Source organism: Saccopteryx leptura, chromosome 2, assembly GCF_036850995.1.
Source record: "Saccopteryx leptura isolate mSacLep1 chromosome 2, mSacLep1_pri_phased_curated, whole genome shotgun sequence".
NCBI classification, from domain to species: Eukaryota; Metazoa; Chordata; class Mammalia; order Chiroptera; family Emballonuridae; genus Saccopteryx; species Saccopteryx leptura.
Genome location: NC_089504.1, coordinates 364,174,402 through 364,191,112, shown reverse-complemented (window position 1 = coordinate 364,191,112; position 16,711 = coordinate 364,174,402). Strand labels below are relative to the sequence as shown.

At 46.7% G+C, this 16,711-nt stretch overlaps 1 protein-coding gene across 5 annotated transcripts in view; it reads left to right on the top strand.

Annotated features, from left to right (window-relative positions):
• Positions 1–16,711, top strand: part of PIGL (phosphatidylinositol glycan anchor biosynthesis class L) — a 52,611-nt gene that overhangs the window by 33,084 nt on the left and 2,816 nt on the right. The window contains exons 3-8 of one of the 5 annotated variants that reach the window (XM_066364953.1): positions 184–274; positions 1,552–1,619; positions 2,459–2,490; positions 2,950–3,060; positions 4,456–4,740; positions 4,813–6,476. In XM_066364953.1, the coding sequence (XP_066221050.1) occupies positions 184–274; positions 1,552–1,619; positions 2,459–2,490; positions 2,950–3,060; positions 4,456–4,740; positions 4,813–4,925 (700 nt within the window). In that variant the 3' untranslated portion in view covers positions 4,926–6,476. Of the gene's footprint in view, positions 1–183; positions 275–1,551; positions 1,620–2,458; positions 2,491–2,926; positions 3,061–4,455; positions 6,477–16,711 lie in introns of those variants that run through there. The other 4 variants (XR_010748956.1, XM_066364952.1, XM_066364954.1 and 1 more) reach the window with 4 other exon arrangements.

Here is a 16,711-nt window from a genome sequence, read left to right as displayed (position 1 = left end):
CTTCTAGTTGCATCGTGTTCTAAATTGTACCTCTTTCAACAGAAATATGGACACTTAAGAGTAGAGTAGCCCCCTGCCCGTACAACTCCTGTCACAGGCTGGCACCCACCCACCAGTGCTTAGGGAGAAATTGCACCTGCGTGGATGCGGCACCCACGCCCAAGCTGTGCTTCTTCCTCGCAGGGATTTCCCAGACGACCCCGGTGTGCAGTGGGACACAGAGCACGTGGCCCGCGTCCTCCTCCGGCACATAGAGGAGCATGACATCAACCTGGTAAGGGGGACGCCCGCCCACAAGGCCAAGCTGGGGGTCGCAGTCACAACCGCCCTGTGAGTGCTTGCCCCACTCCCGGCCCCTCTCCAGGGCCACTCTCACCACGGGCCGGAACCTGCAGGGCTCGCTCTCACCCTCCCGCTGACAACACACCTTGGTGAGACTAAGTAACCCAGCTGCCAGCACTCAGAGACAGAGGGTTTCCCAGTGTGTCCCCTTCACCTCCCCCCCCGCCCCCCCGCCCTGTCACCTGAAAACTCAGGTCCCCAGGAGCCTGGGCTGCAACCCTCATTTGTTTAGAACTTCACTTTTTTTTTTAAGCAAGGGAGAAAGAGAGGGACAGACAGGAAGGGAGTTGAGAAGCATCAGCTTGTAGTTGTGACGCCTTAGTTGTTGATTGATGGCTTTCTCATATGTGCCTTGACTGGGGGTCTCCAGCTGAGCCAGTGACCCCTTGCTCAAGCCAGTGACCATGGGGTCAGGTCTATGATCCCACACTCAAGCCGGCAACCCTGCAATTTTATTACTCAAATTGTTCCTTGGGCTTTTTAAAATCCACCGGGGTCAAAGTGAAATGTTAGAACTTAGACTAAACTTTTAGTTAATGAACAGATCCAATCTTGTGAAAAGGGAAACAGAAGCAGCCTGTGAATCAACAGATCTCTTCTGTGCACTCACCCCCAGGCCATGGTGGACACTGTCCCTGAAAGCTGTGTCCGCAGTGAGGCACCGGGCGAGACCCCATCAGTCAGACAGTACCTGCGGGACCCCAGCTCCCACAGCAGCCAGCCAGGACAACTAGATGAGCTCGTCACTGGCGAGGCAGAGAAGAGCAAAGATATGCTGAACCGCCTGACCTGTGGGGGCGCAGTGGATAAAGCGTCGACCTGGAACGCTTGAGGTCGCCAGTTCGAAACCTCGCACTTACCTGGTCAAGGCACATATGAGAGTTGATGCTTCCTGCTCCTCCCCCCTTCTCTCTCTCTCTCTCTCTCTCTAAAATGAATAAATAAATAATTTTTTTAAATGATATGCTGAGCCCAGGTTTCCATCCTGGCTGGACTCCGCTCTGCCCCGCCCGCCAGGACCAAGAATGAACAGTAAAAACCCCTCTGGACAAACCTCCACGCAGTCGGCCACACCGATAGTTACCAGCCATCGATCTGAGCCAGTCCGTCCAGATGGTTCTGCACGCTTCTCCCCCGCCCCTCAAGGGAATGGGATGACATCTGGCCTGAAATCGAGGCACGGGTGACGCTCTGTCCGTTTCTCCGCAGGTGGTGACTTTCGACGCAGGAGGGGTCAGTGGTCACAGCAATCACGTTGCTCTGTACGTGGCGGCGAGGTACGGGTCTCCTGCGCTGGAGTTGGGAGAAGTGTGGGTGCTTGGTCGGGGGGGGCAGCTCCTAAAGTGGAATGAAGCAATCACTACAGCCTCAGAGAACACACCTTTCCTCTTAGTTATTGTGGTTTTGTCTTTTTTTAATTCAGTGAGAGGAGAGGAGGCAGAGGTCTGCCTTCAGCAGACCAAGTAACCCCTTGCTCAAGCCAGAGGGAGACTCCCACATGCGCCCTGAACGGGATCACCCCGGCATGCCCACTAGGGGGCGATGCTCTGCCCATCTGGGGCCCTTGCTCCGTTGTTCAGCAGCTGAGCTCTTCTGAGAGAAAGAGAGAGATATAGTGGTTTGCGGATGCACAGATGGCCTGCCCGCCCGTGCAGGGCCACTTTGCTGTTTGTTTGCCTGAGAGGCGGTTTCCCTGCCTGTGTGCTTGTCCACCGTTGTGAGACTTTATTAAACGAAATGGACCCACCCTTTCTGGCTCTGCGGTTCCTCTACCGTCCACCCGAATCCAGTGTGGACCTGCCTGGCTTCAGCCACCGGCCTTACAGAAACCTTGAAGAGTCCACTGCCTAACATTAGCTGTTGTTACCTTGGTCTCTAACGGCCGAGCCTGAGCCAGGACACTTCCTGAGCCCCTGGCCAGCCCCCAGATGGGCTGTCCATGGGCAAGGTGCCCACCAGGGTCCCTTCAGCTGTAGCCAAACATCCGGAACCCCATAAATCTCTGTGGCAATTTACACAAAAGAGGGGACCTGGAAAGGCACCCGCACCCGGGGGCCCTCCCGCTCGCTGCAAAGGAGATCTCACCTGCTCTCACTCTGGTCTTTCCTTCCCCCAGGACCCTCCACTCCGAGAGGAAGTTACCTGAAGGTAAGGCCCGTCCCTTTTGCAGAAGGCCACGAGACAAGGTAAAGCCACGGCCCCTCTAGGAAACGTATTAGCATGAAATTTTAAATACACGTACAGAGAGCTGCCCTGGGCCCAGCAGAGGTGGGTGGGAGGTGGGGTGACAGTGATAGACTGTCACTATCCCCCATCCCTTGGCCCCGAGGTAGCCAAGTCCCAGCCTCTACAACCAACCTCTTCTTGCCGGAACCTGTAGCCGGGAGAGGGGACCGGGTGTTCTCCGGCCATCCCGCTCTTCCCGTCTGCGAGGATGACGGACAGAGAGCAGCCCCAGCCGCTGCCCTGCCCTGCCCTGTGCCCCAGGCGGCAGGCAAGGTGCTCAGGGGAAAGCTTGTCTGGAAGCAGCAGCACCCTCCCCTTCTCCCTGTCCCTGTCCCTGTCCCCGCCCCGCCCCACGCAGGGTGCACCGTGCTCACGCTGCAGTCGGTGAATGTGCTTCGCAAGTACCTCTCCCTCCTGGACCTGCCCTTCTCTCTGCTGCGTGCCCGCGACGTCCTCTTCGTGCTCGGCAGCGAGGAGGCGGCCCGGGCCAAGGTAAGGGTTGCAGCTTCCCGGACACCCCAGCTCCAGACTGTGCCCTAGACGCCCGGCCCCTCAGAACACTGGCCCCAGCCGGAGACCTTCCGCAGCGGGCGGCTCAGCCTCTGCCCGTGTTAGTGCTGCTGCCAGTCCTGGACACCCCAGCTCCAGACTGTGCCCCAGACGCCCGGCCCTTCCGCAGCGGGCGGCTCAGCCTCTGCCCGTGTTAGTGCTGCTGCCAGTCCTGGACACCCCAGCTCCAGACTGTGCCCCAGACGCCCGCCCCTCAGAACACTGGCCCCAGCCGGAGACCTTCCGCAGCGGGCGGCTCAGCCTCTGCCCGTGTTAGTGCTGCTGCCAGACCTTGGAGGCAGAGGTTTCCTTTCTTTCTACGTGAGAGAGAGAGTGTGGGGGACGGGGACGGACAGGGACAGACAGGAAGGGAGAGAGATGAGAAGCCTCAGTTCTTTGTTGTGGCTCCTTAGTTGTTCATTCATTCACATGTGCCTTGACTGGGAGGGGGGCTCCAGCTGAGCCCCCTTGCTTGAGCCAGCAACCATGGGGTCGTGTCTGTGATCCCACACTCAAGCCAGTGACCCTGTACCCAAACGGCAATGTCGAGGTTTGAGCCTGGGTCCTCAGCATCTCGGGCCAATGCTCTTACCTGCTGTGCCACCACCCGGTCAGGGTGAAATGAGTTGTTTAGATATAAAGGTTTGTAATGATATTAACTTAGGAAGATCAATTTGGGTACTTAGAGAAAAACAGGCAGGAATCATTTATATATAATTACATATACTTAAATCAGTTGCTATGATCTATGATTCTCTTTCAAAACTGAACTACAGGAGATGATACACATTCCTTCCACTAGGTGGCAGAGACCCCTAACCTATGGCTGCCTTCTCGTTTCTTCTCCAGCAGGGATCCCGGCAGTGTTTGTTCTAGCTTGCTTCCCATAAATCATCCCTGTAGGTGTTATAGAGGTGATGTTGTTTATGCAAAGTGATTGAGAGAGAAGACCCCAGAATCAATCAGACAGCTCCAGGTTCAAATGTCAGCTCTTCCACCTGCTATTTGAAATTGATGAGTTTCCGCATCTATTTTTTTTTAAAGCAATAATAATAGTACTTACCTCGCTGGGTTGTTGAAACTGAACTGATGCACAGAGACGGAGTGTCCCAGCTGCCATTAGCATCACCTGCCGTTACAACGGGAGGGAGTGGAGATGGGATGGGGGGGCAGGGGCTGGGGGTCAATCTGGAGAGTGTCCCGGGTTATAAGAAGAAGCCAGATAAGCCTCTAACATAAGGCGTGTTTTGGGGAGGAAGACAAAACTGATCAACATAAACGACAGGAGCTGCTCCTCCAGGTGGGTGTTTCCTAACGGGTCCTCCTTGGTTTTTCTAGAGAGCCATGTCCTGCCACCGCAGCCAGCTCCTCTGGTTCCGCCGGCTCTACGTACTCTTCTCCCGGTACATGAGGATCAACTCTCTGCACCGCCTCTGAAGCCTGGAGGCCCTCTCAGACCCCAGGAGCAAGGAGAAAAAAGACCAGGAAGGCAGAGGGCCCTGGGCTGGAGCTGGCCCATCTCCCTGAGCCATGCGAGACCAGGTAGAGGGCGGCTTCCCAGAACTCTGCTCGGCGGTGCCGGTCCGACCCTGCTCGGCGGTGCTGGTCCGACCCTGCTCAGCGGTGCTGGTCCGACCCTGCTCGGCGGTGCCGGTCCGACCCTGCTCGGCGGTGCCGGTCTGACCCTGATAAAAGGGAGGCCATGCGGCCAGTGGGCTAGCTACACCTCAGCTTCTTCCTCTGGGGAAAAAAAACCAAAACACAGCAAGCAAAAACAAGCCAAGGATGATCATCGTTACCCCTGCTAGCTTCTCGAGTTCTCGTGAGATACAGAACAGTGCGTGTCAGACACCTAGCCCAGAGCCTGTGGTTATTGTAATGAATGTAAAAGCGCTCTAAAGCCATGTCACTGATGTGACAATGCAATGTATTTACACTCTGTCCAGGCAGGCTCACCATACATGCACACGCAGAATAGTCTATTCAACTAGCTCAACAACAACTCCTTTGGTTCATCTTGGCGGCCTGTGTATCAGAATTGAATCCAGGGAGAACTTGCTTTAATGCCAGAGCCGCTGCCTGGGGCAGCCCAGCGCCAACCCCTGTGCTGGGCACTGTTCCACACAGAGACAACTGTGACATGGGCCCAGTCCTCGGGGAACTCTGAATATCTCAGCTCTCAGTCTTTCAGGAAAAGCAGGAAATAGGAAGAGAAATCTGGACCTTTTTAAACACACACACACATACACACACAGAGAAAAACCTCAGGCTTGGAACCTACTCACAGAATCTAGCTAATGGTCCGGGAAGTGGCGCACGGCAGGGAAGCCCAGTGGTGAAGAGTGCAGGCTCTGCAGACGGGCGACCCTGGGTGCGAGGACAGAATGACCAGCCAAGTAACCACAGGCGGGCAAGGTGCTTGACCACTCACTGCCTCAATTCTCTCACCTGCAAAATGGGGACAGTAATGCCTCAGCGGAGACGACGCCTGAAGGGCAGAGCGGGAAAGGCTCAAGGAAGACGAGCTATGTGAGCAGGGAGCAGGGAGCAGAGGGACACGCATAATCCAGGCGCCTGACACAGAACTCCCAGGAATTCCCTCTGCCCGCCTGTCAGATGACGTCCCGAATGGCCATCGCCACGGCAGCCGCTTGGAGACCTGCTTCTTGGGTCCCCACCCAAACCTGCTTCACTGCACAGAGGGCACAGATATCCTGAGTGCCCCCCAGGGGTCGAGTGCCCCCCAGGGCTGACAGCTGTCAGGCCCCAAAGCCGGAACTGAAAATGCAAAACCAGCTGTTAACGTCTGCCCGCTAAACACGGGTCAGGAGCTCCTCATGGCCTTCCAGGGAAAGTGACCCAAGAACAAGGCACTGACTAGGTAGAGGGCGGTGGACCAGGCCGACTCCCAAGCTGCTGCTCGGAACAGACACTGTCACAGCCTCTGGGACAGCAGCTGACGGTATGCGTTAAGAGCTTTTAAAATAGCATGTGGATAAAGCGTCAACTTGGAATGCCGAGGTCGCCGGTTCAAAACCCTGGGTTTGCCGGGTCAAGGCACATATGGGAATTGATGCTTCCAGCTCCTCCCCCTTCTCTCTTTTCTCACTAAAATGAATAGTCTTAAAAAAAAATACACATACTCTGTGACCTAAGGAAATATTTTGTTAAAAAAGTAATATACACAAAGATCATCACAGTTTTATTTAAAACAGCAAAACCAGAAAAAAACCAGTGATGCAACCATATTTAGTAACAAGGAAAACTTCTCATGATGTATTAAATTTTTTAAAAAGCAGGTTAGGAATGGTACACACCAATACAGAAAAGTCTCCAAATAAATAAAATATCGAAGAATATCTATATTCATTAGGTCATCTTTCTACAAAGAACATTTACAATTAAAAAAAAACTTGTGATGAGTAGTTTTGATGTAAGAAAATACTTTTGCTATAATTAAAATGTTAAATGCATAGGCAGTGTAATTTCAATTATGTGAAGAGATGCTAGCCATCTATACACTGCTGGTAGACATGTAAATCCTGGCCCAGTCCAAATGTCCATCAATTAAGGCTTGTTTAAATTATAGGAAAAACAGTAAAATACCATAAAGCTATTTTAAAAAAGAGCTAAGGTGCCTGACCAGGTGGTGGCACAGTGGATAGAGCGTCGGACTGGGATGCGGAAGGACCTAGGTTCGAGACCCCGGGGTCGCCAGCTTGAGCGTGGGCTCATCTGGTTTGAGCAAAAAGCCCACCAGCTTGGACCTAAGGTCACTGGCTCCAGCAAGGGGTTACTCAGTCTGCTGAAGGCCCGCGGTCAAGGCACATATGAGAAAGCAATCAATGAACAACTAAGGTGTCGTAACAAAAAACTAATGATTGATGCTTCTCATCTCTCTCCGTTCCTGTCTGTCTGTCCCTGTCTATCTCTGCCTCTGTAAAAAAAAAAAAAAAGAGCTAAGGCAATGCATTGATATGGAAAGATCTCTAAGGTATATTATTAAATGAAAAACACCCAGGTGCAGAACAGTGTTAATGAGCACAACCAATTGTAATTGTGAGGGGGGAAGTATGTCCCCACATCCAAATGCGTGTAAGCACACAGGCTATCTCTGGTAGCCACGCTCTGTCTCTGAGAAGGGGGGTGGGGTAGGGAAGCACAGGGGACATCTTTTATCCCTTCTGAATTTTATACCAAGTGCACACAGGATCTATTCACAAATAGTTTTAGATATTAGAGATATACGATTATCATCCGTAGCTGCTTGCGGGTGGTGGGATCCGAGACTTAGTTTCTGCTTTTGTTTTACTATACATGCTAGGGTTTTGGGTTTTTTTTATTAATTTTAATGGGGTAACATTGATAAATCAGGGTACATATGTTCAGAGAGAACATCTCCAGGTTATTTTGACATTTGATTATGCTGCATTCCCATCACCCAAAGTCCAATTGTCTTCCGTCACTTTCTAACTGGTTTTCTTTGTGCCCCTCCCCTCCCCCAACCCTTTCCCTCTCCTCCCCCCCCCCCGCCGATCCGTAACCCCCACACTCTTGTCCATGTCTCTGAGTCTCATTTTTATGTCTCACCTATGTATGGAATCATATAGTTCTTAGTTTTTTCAGATTTACTTATTTCGTTCAGTATAATGTTATCAAGGTCCATCCATGTTGTTGTAAATGACTCGATGTCATCATTTCTTATGGCTGAGTAGTATTCCATAGTATATATGTACCAAAGCTTTTTAATCCACTCATCCACTGATGGACACTTGGGCTGTTTCCAGATCTTCGCTATTGTGAACAATGCTACCATAAACATGGGGGTGCACTTCTTTTGAAACAGTGCTATGGTGTTCTTGGGGTATATTCCTAAAAGTAGGATAGCTGGGTCAAAAGGCAGTTTGATTTTTAATTTTTTGAGGAATCTCCATACTGTTTTCCACAGTGGCTGCACCAGTCTGCATTCCCACCAGCAGTGCAGGAGGGTTCCCTTTCTCCACATCCTCGCCAGCACTTATTCTGTGTTGTTTTGTTGATGAGTGCCATTCTAAATTATTTTTATTTATTTATTCATTTTTTTTAGAGAGGAGATAGAGAGAAAGAGAAAGAGAGAGAGAGAAGGGGGGGAGGAGCTGGAAGCATCAACTCCCATATGTGCCTTGACCAGGCAAGCCCAGGGTTTCGAACCAGCAACCTCAGCATTTCCAGGTCAACGCTTTATCCACTGCGCCACCACAGGTCAGGCACGATGAGTGCCATTCTAACCAGTGTGAGGTGGTATCTCATTGTGGTTTTAATTTGCATTTTTCTAATGATTAGTGATGTTGAGCATTTTTTCATATGCCTATTGGCCATCTGTATGTCCTCTTTGGAGAAGTGTCTATTCATTTCTTTTGCCCATTTTTTAAAAAATCTTTTTTAAAAAATTTTTATTTTAGAGAGGAGAGAAAGAGGGAGAGAGAGAGGAGAGAGACGGGGGGAGGAGCTGGAAGCATCAACTCCCATATGTGCCTTGACCAGGCAAAGCCCAGGGTTTCGAACCGGCGACCTCAGCATTTCCAGGTCAATGCTTTATCCACTGCGTCACCACAGGTCAGGCCTCTTTTGCCCATTTTTTGATTGGATTGTTTGTCTTCCTGGTATTGAGTTTTACAAGTTCTTTATAAATTTTGGATATTAACCCCTTATCAGATGTACTGTCAAATATGTTCTCCCATTGTATAGTGTGTCTTTTTATTCTGTTATTGTCTTTAGCTGTGCAAAAGCTTTTTAGTTTGATATAGTCCCATTTGTTTATCCTGTCTTTTATTTCCCTTGCCCATGGAGATAAATCGGCAAATATATTGCTGCGAGAAATGTCAGAGAGCTTACTGCCTATGTTTTCTTCTAAGATGCTTATGGTTTTACGGCTTACATTTAAGTGTTTTATCCATTTTGAGTTTATTTTTGTGAATGGCATAAGTTGATGGTCTAGTTTCATTTTTTTGCAGGTAGCTGTCCAATTTTCCCAACACCATTTGTTGAAGAGGCTGTCTTTACTCCATTGTATGCTTATACCTCCTTTGTCAAATATCAGTTGTCTCTAAAAGTGTAGGTTTATTTCTGGGTTCTCTGTTCTGTTCCATTGATCTATATGCCTGTTCTTATGCCAGTACCAGGCTGTTTTGAGTACAATGGCCTTGTAGTATAGCTTGATATCCGGAAGTGTGATACCTCCCACTTTATTCTTCCTTTTCAAGATTGCTGAGGCTATTCATGTTCTCTTTTGGTTCCATATAAATTTTTGGAATATGTGTTTTATATCTTTGAAGTAAGTCATTGGTATTTTAATTGGTATTGCATTGAATTTATAGATTGCTTTGGGTAATATAGACATTTTAATGATGTTTATTCTTCCTAACCATGAGCACGGTATATGCTTTCACTTGTTTGTATCTTCCTTGATTTCTTTTATCAATGTTTTATAATTTTTTGAGTACAAGTCTTTAACCTCCCTGGTTAAATTTATTCCTAGGTACTTTATTTTTTTGGTTGCAATGGTGAAGGGGATTGCTTCTTTAATTTCTTTCTGACAGTTCATTATTAGTGTATAAAAATGCCTCTGATTTCTGAGTATTAATTTTATATCCTGCCACCTTGCTGAATTCATTTATCAGGTCCAGTAGTTTTTGACTGAGACTTTAGTGTTTTCTATATACAATATCATATCATCTGCAAATAATGATAGTTTTACTTCTTTTCCAATTTGGATGCCTTTTATTTCTTTTTCTTGTCTGATTGCTGTAGCTAGGACTTCCAGAACTATGTTGAATAAGAGTGGTAAAAGGGGGCACCCCTGCCTTGTTCCTGAGCTTAAGGGAACTGCTTTTAATTTTTGCCCATTGAGTATGATGTGGGCTGTGGGTTTGTCATAGATGGCCTTTATCATGTTGAGGTATATTCCCTGTATTCCCACTTTGCTGAGAGTTTTGATCATGAATGGGTGCTGGATTTTATCAAATGCTTTTTCTGCATCTATTGAAATTATCATGTGGTTTTTCTCCTTTCTTTTGTTTATGTGATGAATCACATTGATTGCGAATATTATAGCAGCCTTGGCTCCCAAAAATAAATCCCACTTGATCATGGTGTATGATTTTTTTTTCATGTATTGCTGGATCTGGTTTGCTGATATTTTGTTGAGGATTTTAGCATCTAAATTCATCAGGGATATTGACCTATAATTTTCTTTCTTTGTGTTGTCTTTGCCTGGTTTTGGAATCAGAATTATGCTCACCTCATAAAAGGAGCTTGAAGTCTTCCTTCCTCTTGAATTTTTTGAAATAGCTTGAGAAGGATAGGAGTTAGTTCTTCTTTGAATATTTGGTAGAATTCACTTGTGAAGCCATCAGACCCAGGACTTTTCTTTGTTGGGAGTTTTTTGATAACTGTTTCGATCTCATTTGTTGTAATCAGTCTCTAGGTTTTCTGATTCTTCCACATTAATTTTTGGAAGATTATATGTTTCAAGGAATTTGTCCATTTCATCTAGGTTGTCTAGTTTTTTGGCATACAGTTCTTCATAGCATTTTCTTACAATATTTTGTATTTCTGTTGTGTCAGTTATTTCTCCACTCTCATTTCTAATTTTATTTATTTGAGTCCTCTCTCTTTTTTTCTTGGTGAGTCTGGTTAAAGGTTCATTGATCTTGTTTACCTTTGCAAAGAACCAGCTCCTGGTTTCATTGATCCTCTGTATTGTTTCTTTAGCCTCTATGTCATTTATTTGCGCTCTGATCTTTATTATTTCCTTCCTTCTACTACCTCTGGGCTTTACTTGCTGTTCTTTTTCTAGTTCTTTTAGATGCAGGGTCAAGTTGTTTCTCTGAGCTTTTTTTAGCTTTTTAAGGTATGCCTGTAATGCTATGAACTTCTCTCTCAGGACTGCTTTTGCTGTGTCCCATAAATTTTGAGTGGATGTATGCTCATTATCGTTCCTTTCTAGGAATTCTTTTATTTCTTCTTTGATCTCATTGTTAACCCATTCGTTATTTAATAACATGCTATTTAGTTTCCAAGTGTTTGAGTATTTTTCAGTTTTTTGTTGTGGTTGATTTCTAGTTTCATGCCATTTGTGATCAGAAAAAGTGCTCGTGCCCTGGCCGGTTGGCTCAGCGGTAGAGCGTTGGCCTGGCGTGCAGGAGTCCTGGGTTCGATTCCCGGCCAGGGCACACAGGAGAGGCGCCCATCTGCTTCTCCACCCCTCCCCCTCTCCTTCCTCTCTGTCTCTCTCTTCCCCTCCCGCAGCCGAGGCTCCATTGGAGCAAAGATGGCCCGGATGCTGGGGATGGCTCTGTGGCCTCTGCCTCAGGCGCTAGAATGGCTCTGGATACAACAGAGCGACGCCCCAGAGGGGCAGAACATCGCCCCCTGGTGGGCATGCTGGGTGGATCCCGGTCGGGCACATGTGGGAGTCTGTCTGACTGCCTCCCCATTTCCAGCTTCGGAAAAATGAAAAAAAAAAAAAAAAAAAGAAAAGAAATAGTGCTTGATATGATTTCAATCTTCTTAAATTTGTTGAGGCCACTTTTGTGCCCTAACATGTGGTCTATCCTAGAGAATGTACCATGAGCACTTGAAAAGAATGTATATTCTGCTGCTTTAGGGTAAAAGGTTCTGAAGATAACTATTAAATCGAGTTGATCTAGTGTGTCCTTTAAGTCTGCTGTTTCTTTGTTAATTTTCTTTCTTGAGGATCTATCTAGTGATGTTAGTGGGGTATTGAAACCTCCTACTACTATAGTATTGCTGTTGATCTTGCCCTTTAAATCCATCAAAGTCTGCTTTATATATTTAGGTGCTCCTATATTAGGTGCATAGATATTTGTAACGGTTATATCTTCCTGCTGGATTGCTTTCTTTATCATTATCTAGTGACCTTCTTTATCTCTTACTATAGCCTTTGTTTTAAAGTCCATTTTGTCTGATATAAGTGTTGCTACCCCAGCGTTTTTTCATCTCCATTTGAGTGAAATATTTTTTTCCATCCTTTTCTCTTCAGTCTATGTGCATCTTTTGTTTTAAGGTGTGTCTCTTGTAGACAGCAAATGTATGGGTCCAGTGTTCTTATCCATGCAGCTGCCCTAAGTCTTTTGATCGGATCATTTAATCCATTTACATTTAAGGTTATTATTGATATGTATTTGTTTATTGCCATTTTATCCTTTAAAACTGTATTCCTCTTTTGCTATATTCTTTTACCCCTTTGATCTGTTTACAACAGGCCCCTTAGCATTTCTTGCAGCATTGGTTTGGTTGTAGTGAGTTCCTTGAGTCTTTTTTTTTTTTTTGTCTGGAAAGCTTTTTATTTCTCCTTCAATTTTAAATGATAGCCTTGCTGGATAAAGTAGTCTTGGTTGTAGGCTCTTGTTCTGCATTACTTTGAATATTTCCTGCCATTCCCTTCTGGCCTCAAGTGTTTTTAAAAATAAATTAGGTATGCCCTGCCGGGTTGCTCAGTTAAGTAGAGCGTCATTCCCACACACCATGGTTGCAGGTTTGATCCCCTGTCAGGGGGCACATACAAGAATCAACCATAAAACTATGAAAGTAAAAGAAAATATAGGTAAATATGTTCATATGCATGTTAAGGAAAATAATCCCAAACACGACATAAATCACAAAAAAAACCCACAAAGCACAAAAGTCAGAACTCCATAAAGACAAGGAAAAAAAAGACATAAATTTGAACACATCAAAACCTAAAACTAATAAAGAAAATTGAGATCAAAAGAGAATGTTTAAAATTTATAACACGCCTGACCAGATGGTAGCGCAGTGGATAGAGTGTTGGACTGGGACGCAGACGACCCAGGTTCGAAACCCCAAGGTTGCTGCTTGAGTGCAGACTCATCTGGGCTCCGCAGCTTGAGCCCAAGATCTCTGGCTTGAGCAAGGGGTCACTCAGTCTGCTGTAGCCCCCTCTGTTAAGGCACATATGAGAAAGCAATCAATGAACAACTAAGGTGCTGCAACGAAGAACTGATGCCTCTCATTTCTTTCTCTTCCTGTCTGTCTCTCCCTCTCTCTGTCAAACAAAAAAAGGTTACAGACATAGAAAATAAATATGAATAAATAAAAAATATTTTTTAAAAATTATAGCCTGACCAGGCAGTGGCACAGTGGATAGAGCATCGGACTGGGATGCCCGAGGACCCAGGTTCGAGACCCCAAGGTCGCCAGCTTGAGCGTAGGCATATATGGTTTAAGCAAAAGCTCACCAGCTTGGACCCAAGGTTGCTGGCTTGAGCAAGGGGTTACTCGGTCTGCTGAAGGCCTGCGGTCAAGGCATATATGAGAAAGCAATCAATGAACAACTAAGGTGTCGCAATATGCAACAAAAAACTAATGATAGATGCTTCTCATCTCTCCGTTCCTGTCTGTCTGTCCTTATCTATTCCTCTCTCTGACTCTCTCTCTGTCTCTGTAAAATAAATAAATAAAATTATAACACATTATATCTGGAACATAAGGAACTCCAAAAATTAAAAAATTTTAAATAGTATCTGAAACACTTCTTTTTTAAACTAATATTTTTAAATTGACAGATGAAAAAGTAGCCCCAAAGAAAAATGGGCAAAGGATATGATGAAGCAACTGACAGGATAGGAAATAGAAATGGCCAGAAAGTATATAAAGATGTTCACTCTCGCCTAACCAGGCGGCAGTGCAGTGGATACAGCGTTGGACTGGGATGTGGAGGACCCAGGTTCAAGACCCCAAGATTGCCAGTTTGAGCGCGGGTTCATCTGGTTTGAGCTTGAAGTCACCAGCTTGAACCCAAGGTCACTGGCTTGAGCAAGGGTTCACTCGGTCTGCTGTAACCCCTGATCAAGGCACATGTGAGAAAGCAATCAATGAACAACTAAAGTGCCGCAACGAAGAATTGATGCTTCTCATCTCTCTCCCTTCCAGTCTGTCTGTTACTCTCTCTCTGTCACCAATTAAAAAAAAAAAAAGTTCACTGTCTTAACAGGTAGCCAGGAAAATGGATATAAACCATGAATGCCATGGCCAGGTGGTAAGAGCATCATCCGCTACACCAAGGTTGCGGGTTCAATCCCCAGTTAGGGCACATACAAGAACGAACCAATGAATGCACAAAATAAGTAGAACAAATCAATGTTTCTCTCTCTCTAAAATCAATAATGATAATTTTTAAAAAGAAACATTTTTCCCAACACATTGGTCACAATGAAAAAGATGAATAACATCAAGTGTCGGTGAGGGAGCTCAGCTGTATACAAAGTTGATGGCTATTTAGGGGCTGGGATACACTTTAAGGGCAACTTAGCATTTTTAAGAAATTAAAATCTGCATATATTGCCTAACCAGGCAGTGGCGCAGTGGATAAAGCGTCGGACTGGGATGCGGAAGACCCAGGTTCGAGACCCCAAGGTTGCCAGCTTGAGCGCGGGCTCATCTGGTTTGAGCAAAAGTTCACCAGCTTGGACCCAAGGTCGCTGGCTCAAGCAAGGGGTCACTCGGTCTGCTGAAGGCCCGCAGTCAAGGCACATATGAGAAAGCAATCAATGAACAACTAAGGTGTCTCAATGAAAAACTGATGATTGATGCTTCTCATCTCTCCATTCCTGTCTGTCTGTCCCTGTCTATCCTTCTCTCTGACTCTCTGTCTCTGTAAAAAGAAAAAAATAAATAATCTGCATATCTTCAACCCGGTGATTCTATTTCTACATCCTGTAAGAACACAGGTTATCAAGAGGCATATAAAAAGATGTTCACTGTTCACACTGATTCTGAGCCAGAAACTGGAAACCACAATTTCCATGAAAGAAAAAGGTTAAATAAATTATACCCCTACTGTGGGATTCTATGTAATAGCTAATGATGAGGGTCTGTTATCTTCCTGTGAAAATATTAAGATGCGTTTAAATGAAAATAGAGGTTGCAGAACAAAAGGTATAATAGCATGTCATGTATGTTTTTAAGAGACACAAAACTATGTATTTTGACATACTACTGCAATTGGCAAGGTGGGTCTACCAGAGGGGACAATCAATGTATCAGAATATATTCATATTTTACCTGTACCCCTTACCAGCTCCTGCCACCGTCAAGTCTGAACATGGCTATCTGCCAACAGGCTGGCGACAACTTGGGAGAGGTGACCGCACACAGCACCGATCGTCTGTACAGCAGGACCCCCTTCCCCACAGCGGGGGACATTCCAGACTCCAGGGGGTTACCTGAAACCACAGACAGCACCTAACGCTATACACAGTTTTTCCCTATACATACATGCCTGCGACAAAGGTTAACTTATAAGTTAGGCACTATGAGAGATGCACAAAAACTAGTCACGAAACAGAAAAATTATAATAGACTGTAATAAAATTTATGTCAACGAGTGGTCTGGTCTCTTTCCAAAAAAAGATCTTATTGCTCCGTCTCCCTCTTCTGGCGACCTGAGACGGTGCAAGGCCGACGTGGCGAGATGAAGCATGTGGTGGTGTTTCCCATTTGATCGTTTCGGACTGTGGTTGACCGTGGGTGACTGAAACTGCAGAAAGCCAAACTCTGGAGAGGAGGAACTACTTCATTTCCTCTTCCCTCTGTTTCCCTTACCTCGTCGTTGACCTCGAAATCATTTTGATTGCTTCTCCTAAAGCAAAGAGCAGATACTTATTAAGCATTTGCCATTATTGTAGATCATGTGTTTGGTGGTAAAAGGAATGCTTGAGGAAAAAAGTTAACCTGATTGTCATACACAGAGCAGGGTGTGGAACCAGGAGGGGCACAGGGGGCCAGGAGAAGTGCAGTGGGACAGGCTGGGCTTTCTCTATCGTGTCTGAAGCCGTGCAGGGCTTCCCGGTACCGGTAGGACACAGGCCACATTCCTGAGCCTCCATATCCCAGACAGTCCACGGTCCGGCTTCAGCGTGTCTTTCTGATCTATTATATTACTTCTTCCCATCAGAAGGACCCGTCTCAAGCCCTGGCCGGTTGGCTCAGCGGTAGAGCGTCGGGCCTGGCGTGCGGGGGACCCGGGTTCGATTCCTGGCCAAGGCACACAGGAGAAGCGCCCATCTGCTTCTCCACCCCCCCCCTTCCTTCCTCTCTGTCTCTCTCTTCCCCTCCCGCAGCCAAGGCTCCATTGGAGCAAAGATGGCCTGGGCGCTGGGGATGGCTCCTTGGCCTCTGCCCCAGGCACTAGAGTGGCTCTGGTTGCGGCAGAGCAACGCCCAGGAGGGGAAGAGCATCGCCCCCTGGTGGGCAGAGCATCTCCCCTGGTGGGTGTGCTGGGTGGATCCCGGTCGGGTGCATGCGAGTCTGTCTGACTGTCTCTCCCCGTTTCCAGCTTCAAAAAAATACAAAAAAAAAAAAAAAGGGACCCGTCTCAGCTTGGCATGACCACATGCCCATACCTGTTCACAGTTACTGTTCCCTTCTATCTTCGTAAATCTTACTTCCTTTAAAAATACAGACTCACGCCTGACCTATGGTGGCGCAGTGGATAAAGCATCGACCTGGAAATGCTGAGGTCGCTGGTTCAAAACCCTGGGCTTGCCTGGTCAAGGCACATATGGGAGTT